This window comes from Odocoileus virginianus, chromosome 4 (assembly GCF_023699985.2).
Source record: "Odocoileus virginianus isolate 20LAN1187 ecotype Illinois chromosome 4, Ovbor_1.2, whole genome shotgun sequence".
In the NCBI taxonomy this organism is placed as follows: Eukaryota; Metazoa; Chordata; class Mammalia; order Artiodactyla; family Cervidae; genus Odocoileus; species Odocoileus virginianus.
Genome location: NC_069677.1, coordinates 36,167,239 through 36,181,009, shown reverse-complemented (window position 1 = coordinate 36,181,009; position 13,771 = coordinate 36,167,239). Strand labels below are relative to the sequence as shown.

The following is a 13,771-nucleotide window of genomic DNA, read 5'->3' as shown; positions in this document are numbered from 1 at the left end:
GTGTCTGTCTGATATCACACTATCTTGATTACTTTACAGTAAACTTTATAGTAAGTCCTAAATCAGGTAGTGTGATTCTTCCAACTTTATTATTTTTCAGATTTGTGTTAGCAATTTTTTTTTAGTTCCTTTGCGTTGCCATGTAATTTTAGAATCAACTTATCTATATCAACTAAGGAGAATCCTGCTGGAATTTTATTACAGTTGCATTGTATCTATAGATCAGTTTGGGGAGAATTGACCTTTTTTCTATGTAGAGTTTTCCAATCCATGACCACAGTATGTCTCTATTTAGGTGGTCTTAAGTAGTCCCAGCTGTGTCCTGACATTTATTTACCATCTCTCTCTTTTCCCCCACCCCACCCCCACCAACTGGATCTTGTGCCTAATGTTAAATAGGAGTGGTGAAAGACATCTTTGCTTTGTTCTGATCTTCCAGTTAGTCTTCGACCATTAAGTGTAATGTTGGCTGTAGGTATTTCTATAAGTGCCCCTTTCAGATTGAGAAAGTTTCCTTCTATACCTAGTTTGCTGAGAATTTTTATTATGAATATATGTTGGATTTCATTAAACGCATTTTCTGTATTAGTGGATGTGATCATGCAGTTTTTCTTCTTTAGGCTGTTAATTGATGGAATTGGCTAAGGGCTGGGGAATAAGACAATGTAGAAAAGAAAAGAAAAACAAAAGAGAGAGGAATGGAGGGAACTACCTGGATTTCAGGCTATACTGAGTCCAACCAGGGGATGATGGAGGAGGGAAATGGTAAATCCACTACTGGTTTGGTGATAGCTTAACTTCTTCCCCAAATCTTCCAGCTGCTATTTCCTTTTTCTTCTTCTTAGATGGCTGCTTTATTTATTTTGTCCAGGTTTAATAGCTCCATTCAGTGGGAGAGACAGGGTGGTGTGTGCTTACTCCATCTCACCTGGAACCAATCTATTTTTCTTCTTCTTAACAATTTACAGACATTATTAAATTGACTTGCTGAATTTATGTAATTTTAAATTTGAAGAATTAAGGTTCATTTGCGGTCATACAATGGATTTAGGTATTGTAATATGTAATGATATTTTCTATTTAAATATAAGCAGTAATTGTGAGACAGATATGCATAAAGCTAAATTATAAGAATATTTTAAACTGATCTGTTTCCTGAGAATTTCTCTTTGACTGTATTTTTTATTATCATGTGTTTTGAAACACTGTTTCAAACTCACATCAAGTTTAAAAGTTGAAGCTTTTAGAACTAGTGATACCACACTGCTTGTTCAGCTGAATAAAATGCCTGTGTACCTAGCAAGGGCTCTGGGTGGAAGTTTCCACTGAAGGCCTAGTGATGAGGCATGAAGAGATGGAGGAGAGGCAGACCCGAGAAGGGTCTTGTGTGGATGAAGCTGTGGAGGTGCTGAGGTTATTGAGAGGACTGTCCATTTACAGGAGAAGAAGAGTAGAGTGAGGTGGGGGCTTGTTTGAGACCTTTACTCTGAGAAGTGGAGGAGGAAGGCCTCTGTAGGCCCCCCCAGTGCCGGGAGGAAACAAGCTTCAGTAACTTGTACTTACTGCAGCAAGGGGTGTAGAGAATGAAGAAAGATGGGGCAGTGCCATCAGTGTGTTGTCTGATGACCTTGGAGAAATTTTTCAGTTAATCAAGCAAGTAGAAGAACAAGAAAAATAGGAATGATGATGGAATATTGTCTTATATATGCATGCATGCTCAGTTCATGTCCAACTGTTTGCAACCCTGTAGACTGTAGCCCACCAGGCTCTTCTGTCCATGGGATTCTCCAGGGAAGAATACTGGTGTGGGTTGCCATGCCCTCCTCCAAGGGATCTTCCCGACCCAGAGATCAAACTGGCATCTCCTGCATCTTCTTGCATTGACAGGCAGATTCTTTGCAACTGAACCACCTGGGAAGACACACTTTGTTTGATTTTCAGTTCCTTGACCATGAGAGAAGTGTTAATGTATCTTTACTACCCATAACACTGCACATAGTAAGCATCCAGTTAAGATTTCTACACTTCTGAATGACACTCTGTTACCAGCAGTGTCTGCACACTTGGTGTTGGTTAGAGACTACCAGAGATTGTTGGGTGAGGCTGGAGACAGAGAAGGAAAAATGCACTATCGAAGAGCTGTTGTCCTTTTTGTCAAAATCTGAAGAAGACTCTCTTGTTCTCCTCTTTCATTTATAATTTCATGTATTGTTTATAGTTTACTTACTTCCAAAACTGATGAGGCAGCCAAAGGGTGGCCAGAATAAAATATGAAAGTCTTTAGTGTATGTTCCCTTAAACAAGAGTCCTTTTTTTTTTTAAAATAAAAGAACTAAGGAATATCTTGCTAATGTGCTGTTTTGGGCTGTTGGTTTTGGAATGGAGAAGATAATGTGTCTTCCGAGCTGCCCGTTTTGTGTTGATTATTTTAGCTGGTTTTCCTTTATTCCATGACACTGCTTTATAGGAGCAAGTAAGAAATATACCATACAATGTTGATTTCAAATGAGGAATCACTGGTTCTTAAGCCTGTGTTTGTGATTTTTTTTTTTTTCCTTTTTTTCAGGATCAGAATTCAGGCCATAAATGAAATTGGAGCTGGACCATTTAGTCAGTTCATTAAAGCAAAAACTCGGCCGTTACCACCCTTGCCTCCTAGGCTGGAATGTGCTGCTGCGGGGCCTCAGAGCCTGAAGCTGAAATGGGGAGACAGTAACGCCAAGACGCACGCTGCCGACGACATGGTATACACGCTGCAGCTAGAGGACAGAAACAAGAGGTGAGGGGCCTAGGGGTTCGTTCGAAAACTCCGTGACTGTGGCTTGTGGGATGAAGCCTTCCCAGTTCTTTTGGCCTCTGAAACACTCCTCATCCTTGTTGAAAGACTTCCTGGTATTTGGGTCCTGCACTTTATATTCAAAGTTGTATCCTCCATTTGGAATTTTCTAAATTAAGAATCTAATGATCCTGATTTCCCTATAGAGGATAAATACATTTTTTTTTTCCTTTCATAAAGCCAGAAAAATGAAGAGAAATTATCTAAAAAGAAAATGGTCAAATTCAAGTCCCTGCTGTGTAATAGTGTTAGATTAGTCACGAGTGCAGAGGGAAATAAGACTCAGGAAGGGATGTTATCCTCTTTTAAATATTCAGTAACCATCAGGACACAAACATGTTTACCAGTCTGAAATAGCTGTGGTGATGTACAGATGGGGACTGTGCTCTGTAACTGGGCAGTGCAACATAATATCAAATTAACTAGAGCAAATAGGAGATTCTTTATAAGATTCCATACTCAGGAAACACTCTTGGTGACAGAAATCAAATCCAGCCTTTCACATAGTATTTATTTAGCCTAACTTCATTTCCTCTGAGAATGGCCAATCAGAAGATGGGCAGCTGACCTGTATTTAGGAATAATTCAGTTGTGGAGCAAGAGTTAATGGCAGAAAGTTCTGTTACCAAAAGTTCAAACAAGAGTCTCAGCTTGAAGGAGAAGGGAAATTATCATAAAACCAAGACAGCCTTTTGGGGTAGACATGCTGCCCCTTCCTGCACATACCTGCTGAAGCAAAAACCAGGGTATGTGGAAGTGTTTCTGTCATTTCCCCTTAATGCATCATGGTACCCTGCTCTTTCATTTGGGGACCTGGTTCTTTTTAAGACCCCTTCCAACCTCCATCTCTGCTCTGTACTTGAGTCCTTTGTTTCAAGTCATCTCAGTGGAGACCAAGAACAAAAGGAAGGCCCTGCCCCACCTCCGGGGGCATGATATCAACCTACAAGTCGTCAGAGAACACTGGTAGAATTGGAGAAAAGTGGTCTGGGACTTTGAAGGGGGCAGACATAGGGAATAAAGTGCAGAGACTCTCTGGTTGCAAAGAACAGGAACAGCTTTTTGAAACAGGTCACGTTTGAACTTGACATTGAAAGACCTAGAAAACACAATAGTTTGACTTAGAACAAAAAGTGATCATCCTTTAGGAAATGAGTCCTAGTACAGAAAGAACAAAAAAAGTAAGGCTACTTCTGGGGAGATTGATTAGAGATCAAATTCATATTCATTTGCAGACAAGATCATTCATCTTACCATGCCGTGTGCTTTTGGATGCATTTTTCATGGGTTCATTATTTTATTGGCAGGAGACTCCTCAACCTTACTGGCAAGAATAGGAACTATGGCTAACAGAAATCATGATAAATATATTAAGCTTAGCATTTGGGGAAATTTGTAAATGAGTCTTTTTTCCTGGGCTTTTGGCTTGCACTGGTGGTCCTGAGAACCTTCCTTAGAGAATACCTTCTAGTTGTACTATTTAGAAAAAAAGCAAATTTCCGAGTGATTGTTGAAGCTGGTGGCAGAATTGGGATCTGAGCTAGCACCTCCTGACCTCCCAGTGCAGCTGCCTGTACTGTTACCTCCAAGAACACGGGGAGATTGACAGCTCTGCACTGTCCCCAGTGTGCCGCAGCCCTGTCCTAGGCAAGGCAGCGGCCTGAGGTCCCTCGTGCAGAGAACCGTACAGATGCTTAGAACAGAGGCTCTGTGAGCACTGGTCCAAATAAGAATGCTGTTGTGAGACATCTAAATATGTCAGACCGGAAAGAGTGCAAACCCTCATAATCAATCCATGCTCTTCCCTCATTAAAAAAAAAAGGAAAAAAAGCTGGCTTGTTAATCAAATAAATGACTTGCCTAAATTTAAATGGCATTTAAGAAAACTCACCATTAGGAATAGTATTTTTCTTAGTTTTATGAGTTAAGAGTCCAGATTTATCTTTTCCTAAATTAGATTTGTCAGTGTTCTCAGAAGTTATCAAAGTGATGGGGATAGAGAACGTAATAAATTCTCATTCTATTTGTGGAATTATTTTCCTGGGATTTAAAAGGTTGAAACATGGCCTAATTTGAGTTTGAAGATGACCTTCCTTAGTGTCTTGAAACTGAACTGTTGTCGTGAATGGTCCCATGAATCCAAGCCTTTGACTTCGACTCTTGACTACTGAAGATCAGGGAGAAACACTTGGCATTAGATAGACCATAATACTTGTACTTAGGTCTTTGTCAATTCTGCTCCCCTTGAAGTTCTTTAAAACTTGGATATGGCCTGTCCAGCGAAAGGAACAGCATTTTCTTCCAAAATGACAGCTGTCTTTTTAATTGAAATTGTGGTTGCTAGAGTGGTTTCTAGTTGTGGCTTTTGGGAAAAGTATTCACATTCTTTAGCACGTGTACTGATTTCATTAACCACCAATTAGTTTCTGTTATAGATGTTTCAAAAATATCATATATCCTTCTGTGGCCAAAGTGAGAACCAGAGTTTATGGTGTTTGTGCACCCACTTAGCTGTCATCTCTCAAAATATCTCTTTTCCCATGTTTTCCTGGCTCACCAATCACTGTGGGCATTTGGAAGGAGTGCCACAGTGTCTGAGTTTTACCACTGTCCTTGGCAGCCAATGCAAGTAATCTGAGTCTTTAAACATGAAGCAGCAGCAGAACAATGCAATAACTCCGTGCTTGGTAATTGTCAGATTTAAAAGTTGAGTTAATTTCACCTGCTAAACTATTGCTCCCGAGTTTTCCATACCCATAAAATAAAGGAGTTGAACTAGAAGCTGAACTCTAGTCCAGAAAAACTCCCACCTTTTTCACCTTAAAGCCGTGAATCTCTGTAGATTCTTTGTGAGCTAAATCCTATTCAAAAAGATGTCTTTTGTAAATGATTAGAGACTGTTCTCTTTTTTTCTTTATGTTTTAGCTTCTACTTTTGATAAATAAGAGAAAGATACTAACATTCCTTAAGAGTGACCACTTGATGGTCAAAACCCCTAAGGTTTTGCATCTATGATGTGCTGGTTTATTATGTTTAATTTATAGAGCTCACAATCAAAAAAATCTGACATGGCCCAGAGATTTCTAAGTATACTATTTGGCCAAAACTATATTTTCAAACTCTCAAAAAGGCAATACTATTTATTGAGCACTTACAAAGTACCAGGCATTTATCAGCATTATTTAGTTCTTGAATAGATAACAGTCTGGTGGGGCATAGGTAGAAGAGACAGCAGATCATAGTGTGAAAGGCTGAAAGCTTGACATAAGCACAGGGTGTTGAGGGAAGGTAGAAGAATCGCACATGCTTTAGGCCGAAAATTGAGCAGAGAGGGCTCATTCGGAAGGTAACAGATTGGATGAGTCTTAGAAGAGTATCAGTCCACATAACCTCATGCTAGAGAGCCTCAGGATGGAGACCAGCGATAAGGACTCAGGACTGAGTGGAAACCAAAGCTATAATCTTCAGGAAACAGAATGTCCTGGCTCTTCATGTAAATGCCCTTCTATTCTGGTACTTTTACACATGGATTTTTTTTTTTTAACTTTGGGCAGCTTCATGTAAATGAGGGCTTCCTTGGTGGCTCAGCTGGTAAAGAATCCACCTGCAATGCAGGAGACCTGGGTTGGATCTCTGATTTGGGAAGATCCCCTGGAGAAGGTGGAATGGCTATGCACTCCAGTATTCTGGCCTGGAGAATTCCATGGACTGTATGTGTATCCATGGGGTCACAAAGAGTCAGACACAACTGAGCAACTTTCACTACTACTCCATGTAAATAAAAGGAACCAGTAGGGCACCTTGCCCAAATCCTTGCTTCAAGGGAAGTCCACCTAGAATTCATGCAGCTCACTGGGACTTGCTGTGTGGAAAGTCTTTCGCCTTGAACAAGATATTCGTTTCCCACATAGTCAAGATTTTGACCCACGAGGTTCCCAGTTCAGGATCACAGATTATATATTTATTCAGCAGCCTCAAAGCAGGACGAAATTTATCCCTAGCACTTAGATTACGATCACTCAGTCATCCATTTTTTTTTTTTTTAATTACTACAATGTACTAGGTCTTGTGAGGTACATAGCCTGCCTATAAGGAGCTTATTTTGCTGAGGAAATAAATTAATGTGAAAAAACGAACAGATAGCACAAGAGATTTTCTTTAATTTCAACAGAAAAACAAGAATTATGTCAGTTTGGCTATACAGTGATCAATTCTGTTATTCTTAACAGATCTAGCATAGACTCAAATGTCTTTGTTTCCTTTATATGCAAGAAAAATATATACCCAAAAGTAAACATTTTCATAATGCTGCATTAACCTAATACAGGGATTAGAATAACAAGATCAGCTCATGCATTTTAAGATTATAATGTTGTAATGATGATTTTGAAGATGCATCTGTCTATGTTACTGAAACAAAATGTTGATGCTGCCCTAACAGAATTTGAGTTGATGCTGACTCTCATCCTGACCCTGTGGTACCCTGTTCCTGATAATTGTACACAGCACCAAGGCAAGAGGAACTTAAGTTCCAGGAATGCATTTATGGTTAATCTGTTGTTCAGGTTACTCAGCCAGCCAGTGTATTTTAAAGCAAGGCTCCAGCCAAGTGGGGACTGGGGAGAGGGCTCTAATAGAATTGGATAATTGCCACTTGCTCTCCATTTAAATCAGCCCTTGTACCCATGACACTTTTCCCTTTAGCCAGCAAAATTGGGGGGGGGGGGTTTGTAATGTGTTCAGTATAACTGCCAGTTCACTGTTAGAGAGGAACAAAAAGTAACCTGCATAAAGAAACCATAAAAAAATACACACTAGGTAACAAATAAAAGTGGGCAGGGTATATGAGCACTCCAGGAGTGAATGCATGCCTATTATAGAACAAACTCCTGCTTGTATTTCTCAGGGAATATTGTTGAATTAAATGAAATAGATGTTAACTAACTCAGGGCCTGCAAAAGACCCTTGGTGTTCATTTCCTTTTGCTTTTCTGGACCAGTCTGCAATTCACATGACCATCCTTGCTGGGTAAATGGCATTTTTATAACCTTCAATCACCAGAAGGCAGTTGTAGTTCTGGACAGGGATATCAATTCTCTGTTGTAATCCCACATCCATTACTGAATTTCTAAATGACTGTAGGCATGTCCCTTAACTTCTTTTTGCCTTAGTTTCTCCATTTACAAAATGAAGCTAGTGATACCTGTCTTCAGTCCCTGACTGATGGAGGGGAAAAAAAGAATTTTTATTTCTTTAAAAGGGAGCATGAAAATTCATCATGCAAAATGAAAAGTATTACTAGTTTATTTTGTTTCAGGCTGAAATGTTCTAAGTACAGCCTGAGGTGAGGGGTAATAAATGAACTATTTGAGATCTTACTTGCACCTTACTTGCATCTTACTTGCTTGCACAAGTAGAATTCAGACTACAGTTTTTTATTCTATTTAAGAATCGAATTTCTATTTAAAAAATAAGTAGCAGAATGGAAGTAGATAGCATTTTTCGTTCCATTTTTCCTAAATGAGATAAGATTGAGGCAAGGTCACTAAAATAAAAGTAAGCTAATAAAAATCTGGAAGACTGAGAAGAATATGCTTGAAGATGAGGTTCCCTGCACTTATTAGAAAGCAAAGTAAAAGAAAAGAGTTTCAAGGTTCTCAGGTGGTCCTTAGAGATTCTAGTCATCCTTGCTTTGAATATAAGTAAATTTCTTTTTTGATCTATATCAAGTGCAGTGTGGACAAAAAAAGATGAAAATAGGAATCTTATTCTATGTACAGAATTTCATCAGTAGCTATAGTGACATTTTATTTCTTAGAAAAGAAGCATAACCAAAATGTATTGCAGTCTGGTTACTCATAAGCCAAAAAGAGACTGGGAGCTGTCCGTGTGGAGCTGGGAACATGGGGGTTAGGAAATTAACTCCTTTCCTCTTTGGTCTTTTGGAAATCACTGTTGGCACTTGAGAGTTCAGTCTCCAAACTGGTACTCTCAGCAACATAAGAGCCAGTTTAGGAAAAGAACCTTCCTTGCCTCAGGTGTCCCTACATGATGCCATCTGCTGCCATCTGCTTCTGCATAGAAATGGCGGGACTCTGTGTTCCTGGTGGGGTGAGGACACATACTATTCATTCCTGTTTTGAACATCCTCCATCCCGAAGATAACTTCAGTAATGTAGAGAATGCACGCACACACACACACACACACACACACACACACACACACACACATATACAATCCAGAGAAATTAAGAAAAAAATGAAGGCAATGGCATGGCATTGCTAAGGAATATAGCTGCATTGAGCTTACTAGCACCTGTTAATTTATGATGTTTCGAAATTGCCATTTGCAGTCATTTGTGGACCACAGGCCATTTTAGGTCAGCAGGTTAGATCATTTTGAGGAGTTCATATTAATGGACCGCTGTTAGCCTTCAGTGTGCAGATAGCAACAGGAAAGTAAACACAGAAACCTCAGGATTATCTATTTTCTATATGAACTTGTTAAATGCCTTCCAGAGAATTCTTGGATTTTTTTAAACAAAACTGTCTTAAGGAAACAGATTTTAAAATTAAATTATTTGTATATCATTTTCCCCTGAAATGATTTAAAATAAGCACTTGAAAATGTAATATGTCTGAGTTTTTTCTGTCAGTTGCACTTTGGTGCAAAAAAGTCATCTTTTGCAATATTAAATTAAAACCTAAAATACTGAGGTTGAAAGAATTTCTTGAAAATGTCAAAAATCTGTTGTTTTGCCTTCGTAATATATATTTAATAACAAATCATATAATTTTCTTGGTCCTTTCATTTGGATCTTAGTAAATTCCTGCCAGGTGAATAAGACAGTTGTTATCCCAAGTGTCTCAAAGCAGACTGGAGAGTTTTGACTTGTTCATCATGACAGTAATAGGCTCTGCATTGTGGCCAAGGTCTTTGTACCTCTTCATATCTAGCATGGAGTATTTGGTCAGGCAAGCAGAATAGAGGCATGTTCATTTTGCATTTGTAAATATGTAAAATGTTTTTTTCAATCAGTGCTAAATTGCCAGCATTGAAACCCATGTGTGTGTGTTGTCGTCAGAGTGTTTAGTTTCAAGAAGACATTATAGTCAAAGCTGAAGCCAGTTGGGGGCAGAGCCATAAAGAGTTTATTTAAACCCTAAACTTCCAGTGACCCACCGAACCTTCTGCCATTGTTGTTTCCCCTTCCAAGTATTTGTTTTAGTACCTGAGAGCATTTCTTTGTTTTTCTTTTCCCTAAGTAAAAATGCCCAAATTTCCATTAATGGCCAGCATTTCTGTAGCATCTGCTGCTCTGTTTTTGACTGTTTTCATCAGCGATTCTCAGCCTAGCTTCCCCAGGACAGGGTGGATGGTATTTACATGCAGTTTTCCCGTCAGCTCCAGGAAGCCAAAGGGATGTGGGTGAGGGGGGTGCCCTCCAGACTTCTCCAGTGTTGAGAAAGGAGGTAAATCATTCATGAACCTTGCTGCTTTGTTATTAATAGTGTTATAAACAATAACCACTAATATTTATCAAGCACTCACAGGTGCTAGGCAATTTGTAATGAGTTCTCTCTGCATTTTCCCATTTAATTCTCATAATAACCCTCTGAGGGGGTCAGCACTACTGTTGTGCCCATTTTACACAGGAGAAAACAGTTTACTTGGCTTACATTAGTGAAGATCACCAGGCTGTTGAACTCAAACTCAAGTCTGCCTGCAAAGATTGTTATTACCCATCGTGCCTTCAGCCCCTGCACCAGTGAGGGAACACCACAGTGGAGCTCAAGGTGTTTCCATACCTTTCCTCTTACTTGGCCTTCACAGGAACCCTAGGTCATGGGACTGATGCTTCCGAAAGTACGTGGCCATGGGCATCAGGGGTTGAGGGTGGAGTGGAAGACCACTCACAGGCACTGCCAGTGTAAGCCCAGGGCTCCAGGAAGATCTTTAAGGAGCTGTGATATCACCCACCAGAGGTCCCTGTGGCTTGAACTGGTACTAAAATTACTCGGTGACTTTACTGAGCATGAACCACATTCTAGAAACCATGCCACCTGTTATGTATGTATGTATGTGCATGTGTGTGTAATCTCTTTGTGTTTTGATAGCACAGAGGCATTCATTTGATATGAGAAGCAGTGCAAATTTCATGCACACTCCCTGGTTACCAGATTAGATTAACTTTATTGAGGGGGGGGATGTTTTATGTCTAGCACAAGCCGTAACAGATGCAGCCGAGCATCACAAGTTCAGAGGGACCTCTTCCTGCTGGGACATAAACTGGTGGTGGCCCCAGCAACCTGTAGAATAGCCTGTGTGGTGGGAGTTGAGAGCCGCAGTGGTCCTCAGGGTACCTTGCCCTCACTGGGAGGGTTGGTGGCACTCATGGTACAGGGTCTGGAGCCACTGGGCTCCTTGTATTTAATTCTTACTGTGTCTTGGGCTTGGTGCTAAGCTTTTTACCCACATTTCCACAGTTGACTCGCTAAACAACCTATTAGGTGGATACTGTCCCTGTTTTGCAGATGGAGAAATGATTAACAGGGGCAAATGGTTTGGCAGTAAGAGGCAGGGCTGAAACTCATGGCTAGTCTTCCTGGGTCCAAGTCCCCTGCTCCACCCCCTTGAAACCAACAGTTGGGGAGCAGGGGCGGGAAGAAGTGAAGGGTAGCCAGTCTTTACTGGGCAGTACAGACGAAGGTATGCCCCAGGGGAACACGGACTCCCCAGATAGTGCATCCCTTGTCAGGAGATTGAGGTCTCAGTTTCAGCATCTCCTGCTGGTGAGATGGGCACTCCAGCTGCTGTAGGTCCTCTCCCTTCCTCGATGATCTCTTCTCATAGCAGAGATCTTCTTCTTTTCCAGGGCTTGGGGTGGTGCATTGTGACGTGATGTGGATCAGGTCCTTCTAGATGACAGGAGGGCCTCTGGCTGTGGCTCACGTTCCAGGACTGGTGGCGCATGCACACGTGTGGGATCCCAACACTGACCCTGAACACTCTAAACACAAGGCGGGGAGGTGCCATCGGGACACCTGGATGGCCGCTGGCCTCTTCTTCATGGCAGAGCCTCACTCTGAGTCCTTGGTTGTTGTAAAATGTGGAGTCTTCAATCACTGTGTCTTCAATCACTGTGATGTGTAGCATGTTTAATTCTATCACCAAAGGCCTCTGGTTGACTTATTAATGGATTTTAAAAATAAGTTGGTCTTGGTAAAACAAATATTTAATGAATATTTTTAATCTCTTCCTGAGTGGTTCTAGCCACAGGGTGTTAACCTAGGGGGGTTCCCAGGGAGGCCACCATGCAACTGGCTGTAAATCACTGGCTCTGAAGAAGGTTCTTTCTTCTCCTGCCTCTTGGAGTGATAGAAAATATAGAATTGGGGTGAAAGAGGGATTGTTTTGTGTGTGTGTTGGCTTGTGCGCTTTTGTTTTGGTTGGTCATTATTGTTTGAAAGAGAAGTCACTGTCAGCACATACAGAAAGTTTAGGATCAACAGATATTTACTTGAGGCCTGGTCTATAGGGACTGGGGCTCTTTCGTGAGCTTTCATACTGAATCCTGCCATCTTGGGAGGAAGGTGCTCCTGCCCACACTTCACTATCCGGTCTAGTGGGTGAGGGTAAACGACCGCTGTGTGCAGGGCAGCCTCTTCCCACACAGCTGACCCTCCACCCAGGAGGAAAGAAAGCAACCTCAGGGTTAGCTGTCTTCTCAGCCTTACAAAATGACTGTGACCCACACTGCGTGGTTGTTACCTGTCCAAGATCATTCTGGGCACGCTCCTTGTAGTAACCCATTTCAACCTCACAACAGTTCCATGAGGTGGGTCCTGTCATTAGCTTCACTGCACTATCCCTCGATGCAAACAAGCTCCCTAATGGCAAAATTGTAAACTTTTCCGTTTCCATCACCTGTTCCGCATGCTTTTTCTAAACTGGAATGCAATTTTAAAAGATTATTAAAATGCTGTGGTACACCAGCAAAACAAGAAGAAGGAACAAAATAGCTATTCTAAAACTGGCAGATTTTGATGAATTTGAAGATTGAAATATTTGAAAATATGCCATTTGCTCAGTTTAGATTATATGACAAAATTAGAGTACTGACTCTGCTTCAGTAAATTTCTTTATGAATGCGAGTGCTGCTGCCCATGTAGATTTATTGAACTTATTTCAAAAGAAGATACCCTCCTCAGAGCCAGGAACGGGCAGGGAAGCAGTACTGCTGCTAGTCATCCTTTCCAAACTTCTTTAAAAACCAGGCTGTATTGCAAGGTTGTAGTGAAGATCTACCTCTTAAACTGTGACTTCCATTTTGTGGTATAATTAAGGGCAATTACTCTAGTTAGAGATTCTAGCCTGAGTGAAGCTGAGTTAATAAATAGCTGTTTGCCTCTATCATTAGCAAGAGGTATCTTCATTAAAGTAGTGATGTTGTTAGGTACCCTAAGTAGGTTACCATGGTATTTGTGGGTTTCAGCCTGGACTCTGGCTCTTCCTGAAATTAAAAATGTTCATTCTTCAGTAAAATGTTCTTCCTTACACAACAAAGCAGAAGGAACATTAAACGGGTGAAATGACTAGGGCTCAGGAACTACCTGTAAAGGCTAATTAATGCATGGATACTTTAAGATAACTATTAACTCTGACAGGTTTTGTAAAAAAAAAAAAAAAAAAAAGGCTGCTTAATTTCTGTATCTGTCCATCCGTCCATCTGGAGGGAATGTTGTCTAGCACATGGAAAAGCTGCTGCTCTCCTTCAGAAAACCCTGCCCACACACCAGACCAACTAGTTCACAGGGGTTAGGTCTAATCAATCTTTGAATACACAGCTTGACACACAACAGATGTTCAAGAAATGTGTGCTAAATGAATGCATAAATTCTGCCTACCCTTAGGCCAAATCAGTGTAAGAGACA

At 40.7% G+C, this 13,771-nt stretch overlaps 1 protein-coding gene across 3 annotated transcripts in view; it reads left to right on the top strand.

Annotated features, from left to right (window-relative positions):
- Positions 1–13,771, top strand: part of FNDC3B (fibronectin type III domain containing 3B) — a 348,034-nt gene that overhangs the window by 314,747 nt on the left and 19,516 nt on the right. For all 3 annotated transcript variants that reach the window (XM_070466411.1, XM_070466412.1, XM_070466413.1), the window contains one exon: positions 2,567–2,779. In XM_070466411.1, coding sequence (XP_070322512.1) covers positions 2,567–2,779 — 213 coding nt within the window. The remainder of the gene's footprint in view (positions 1–2,566; positions 2,780–13,771) is intronic.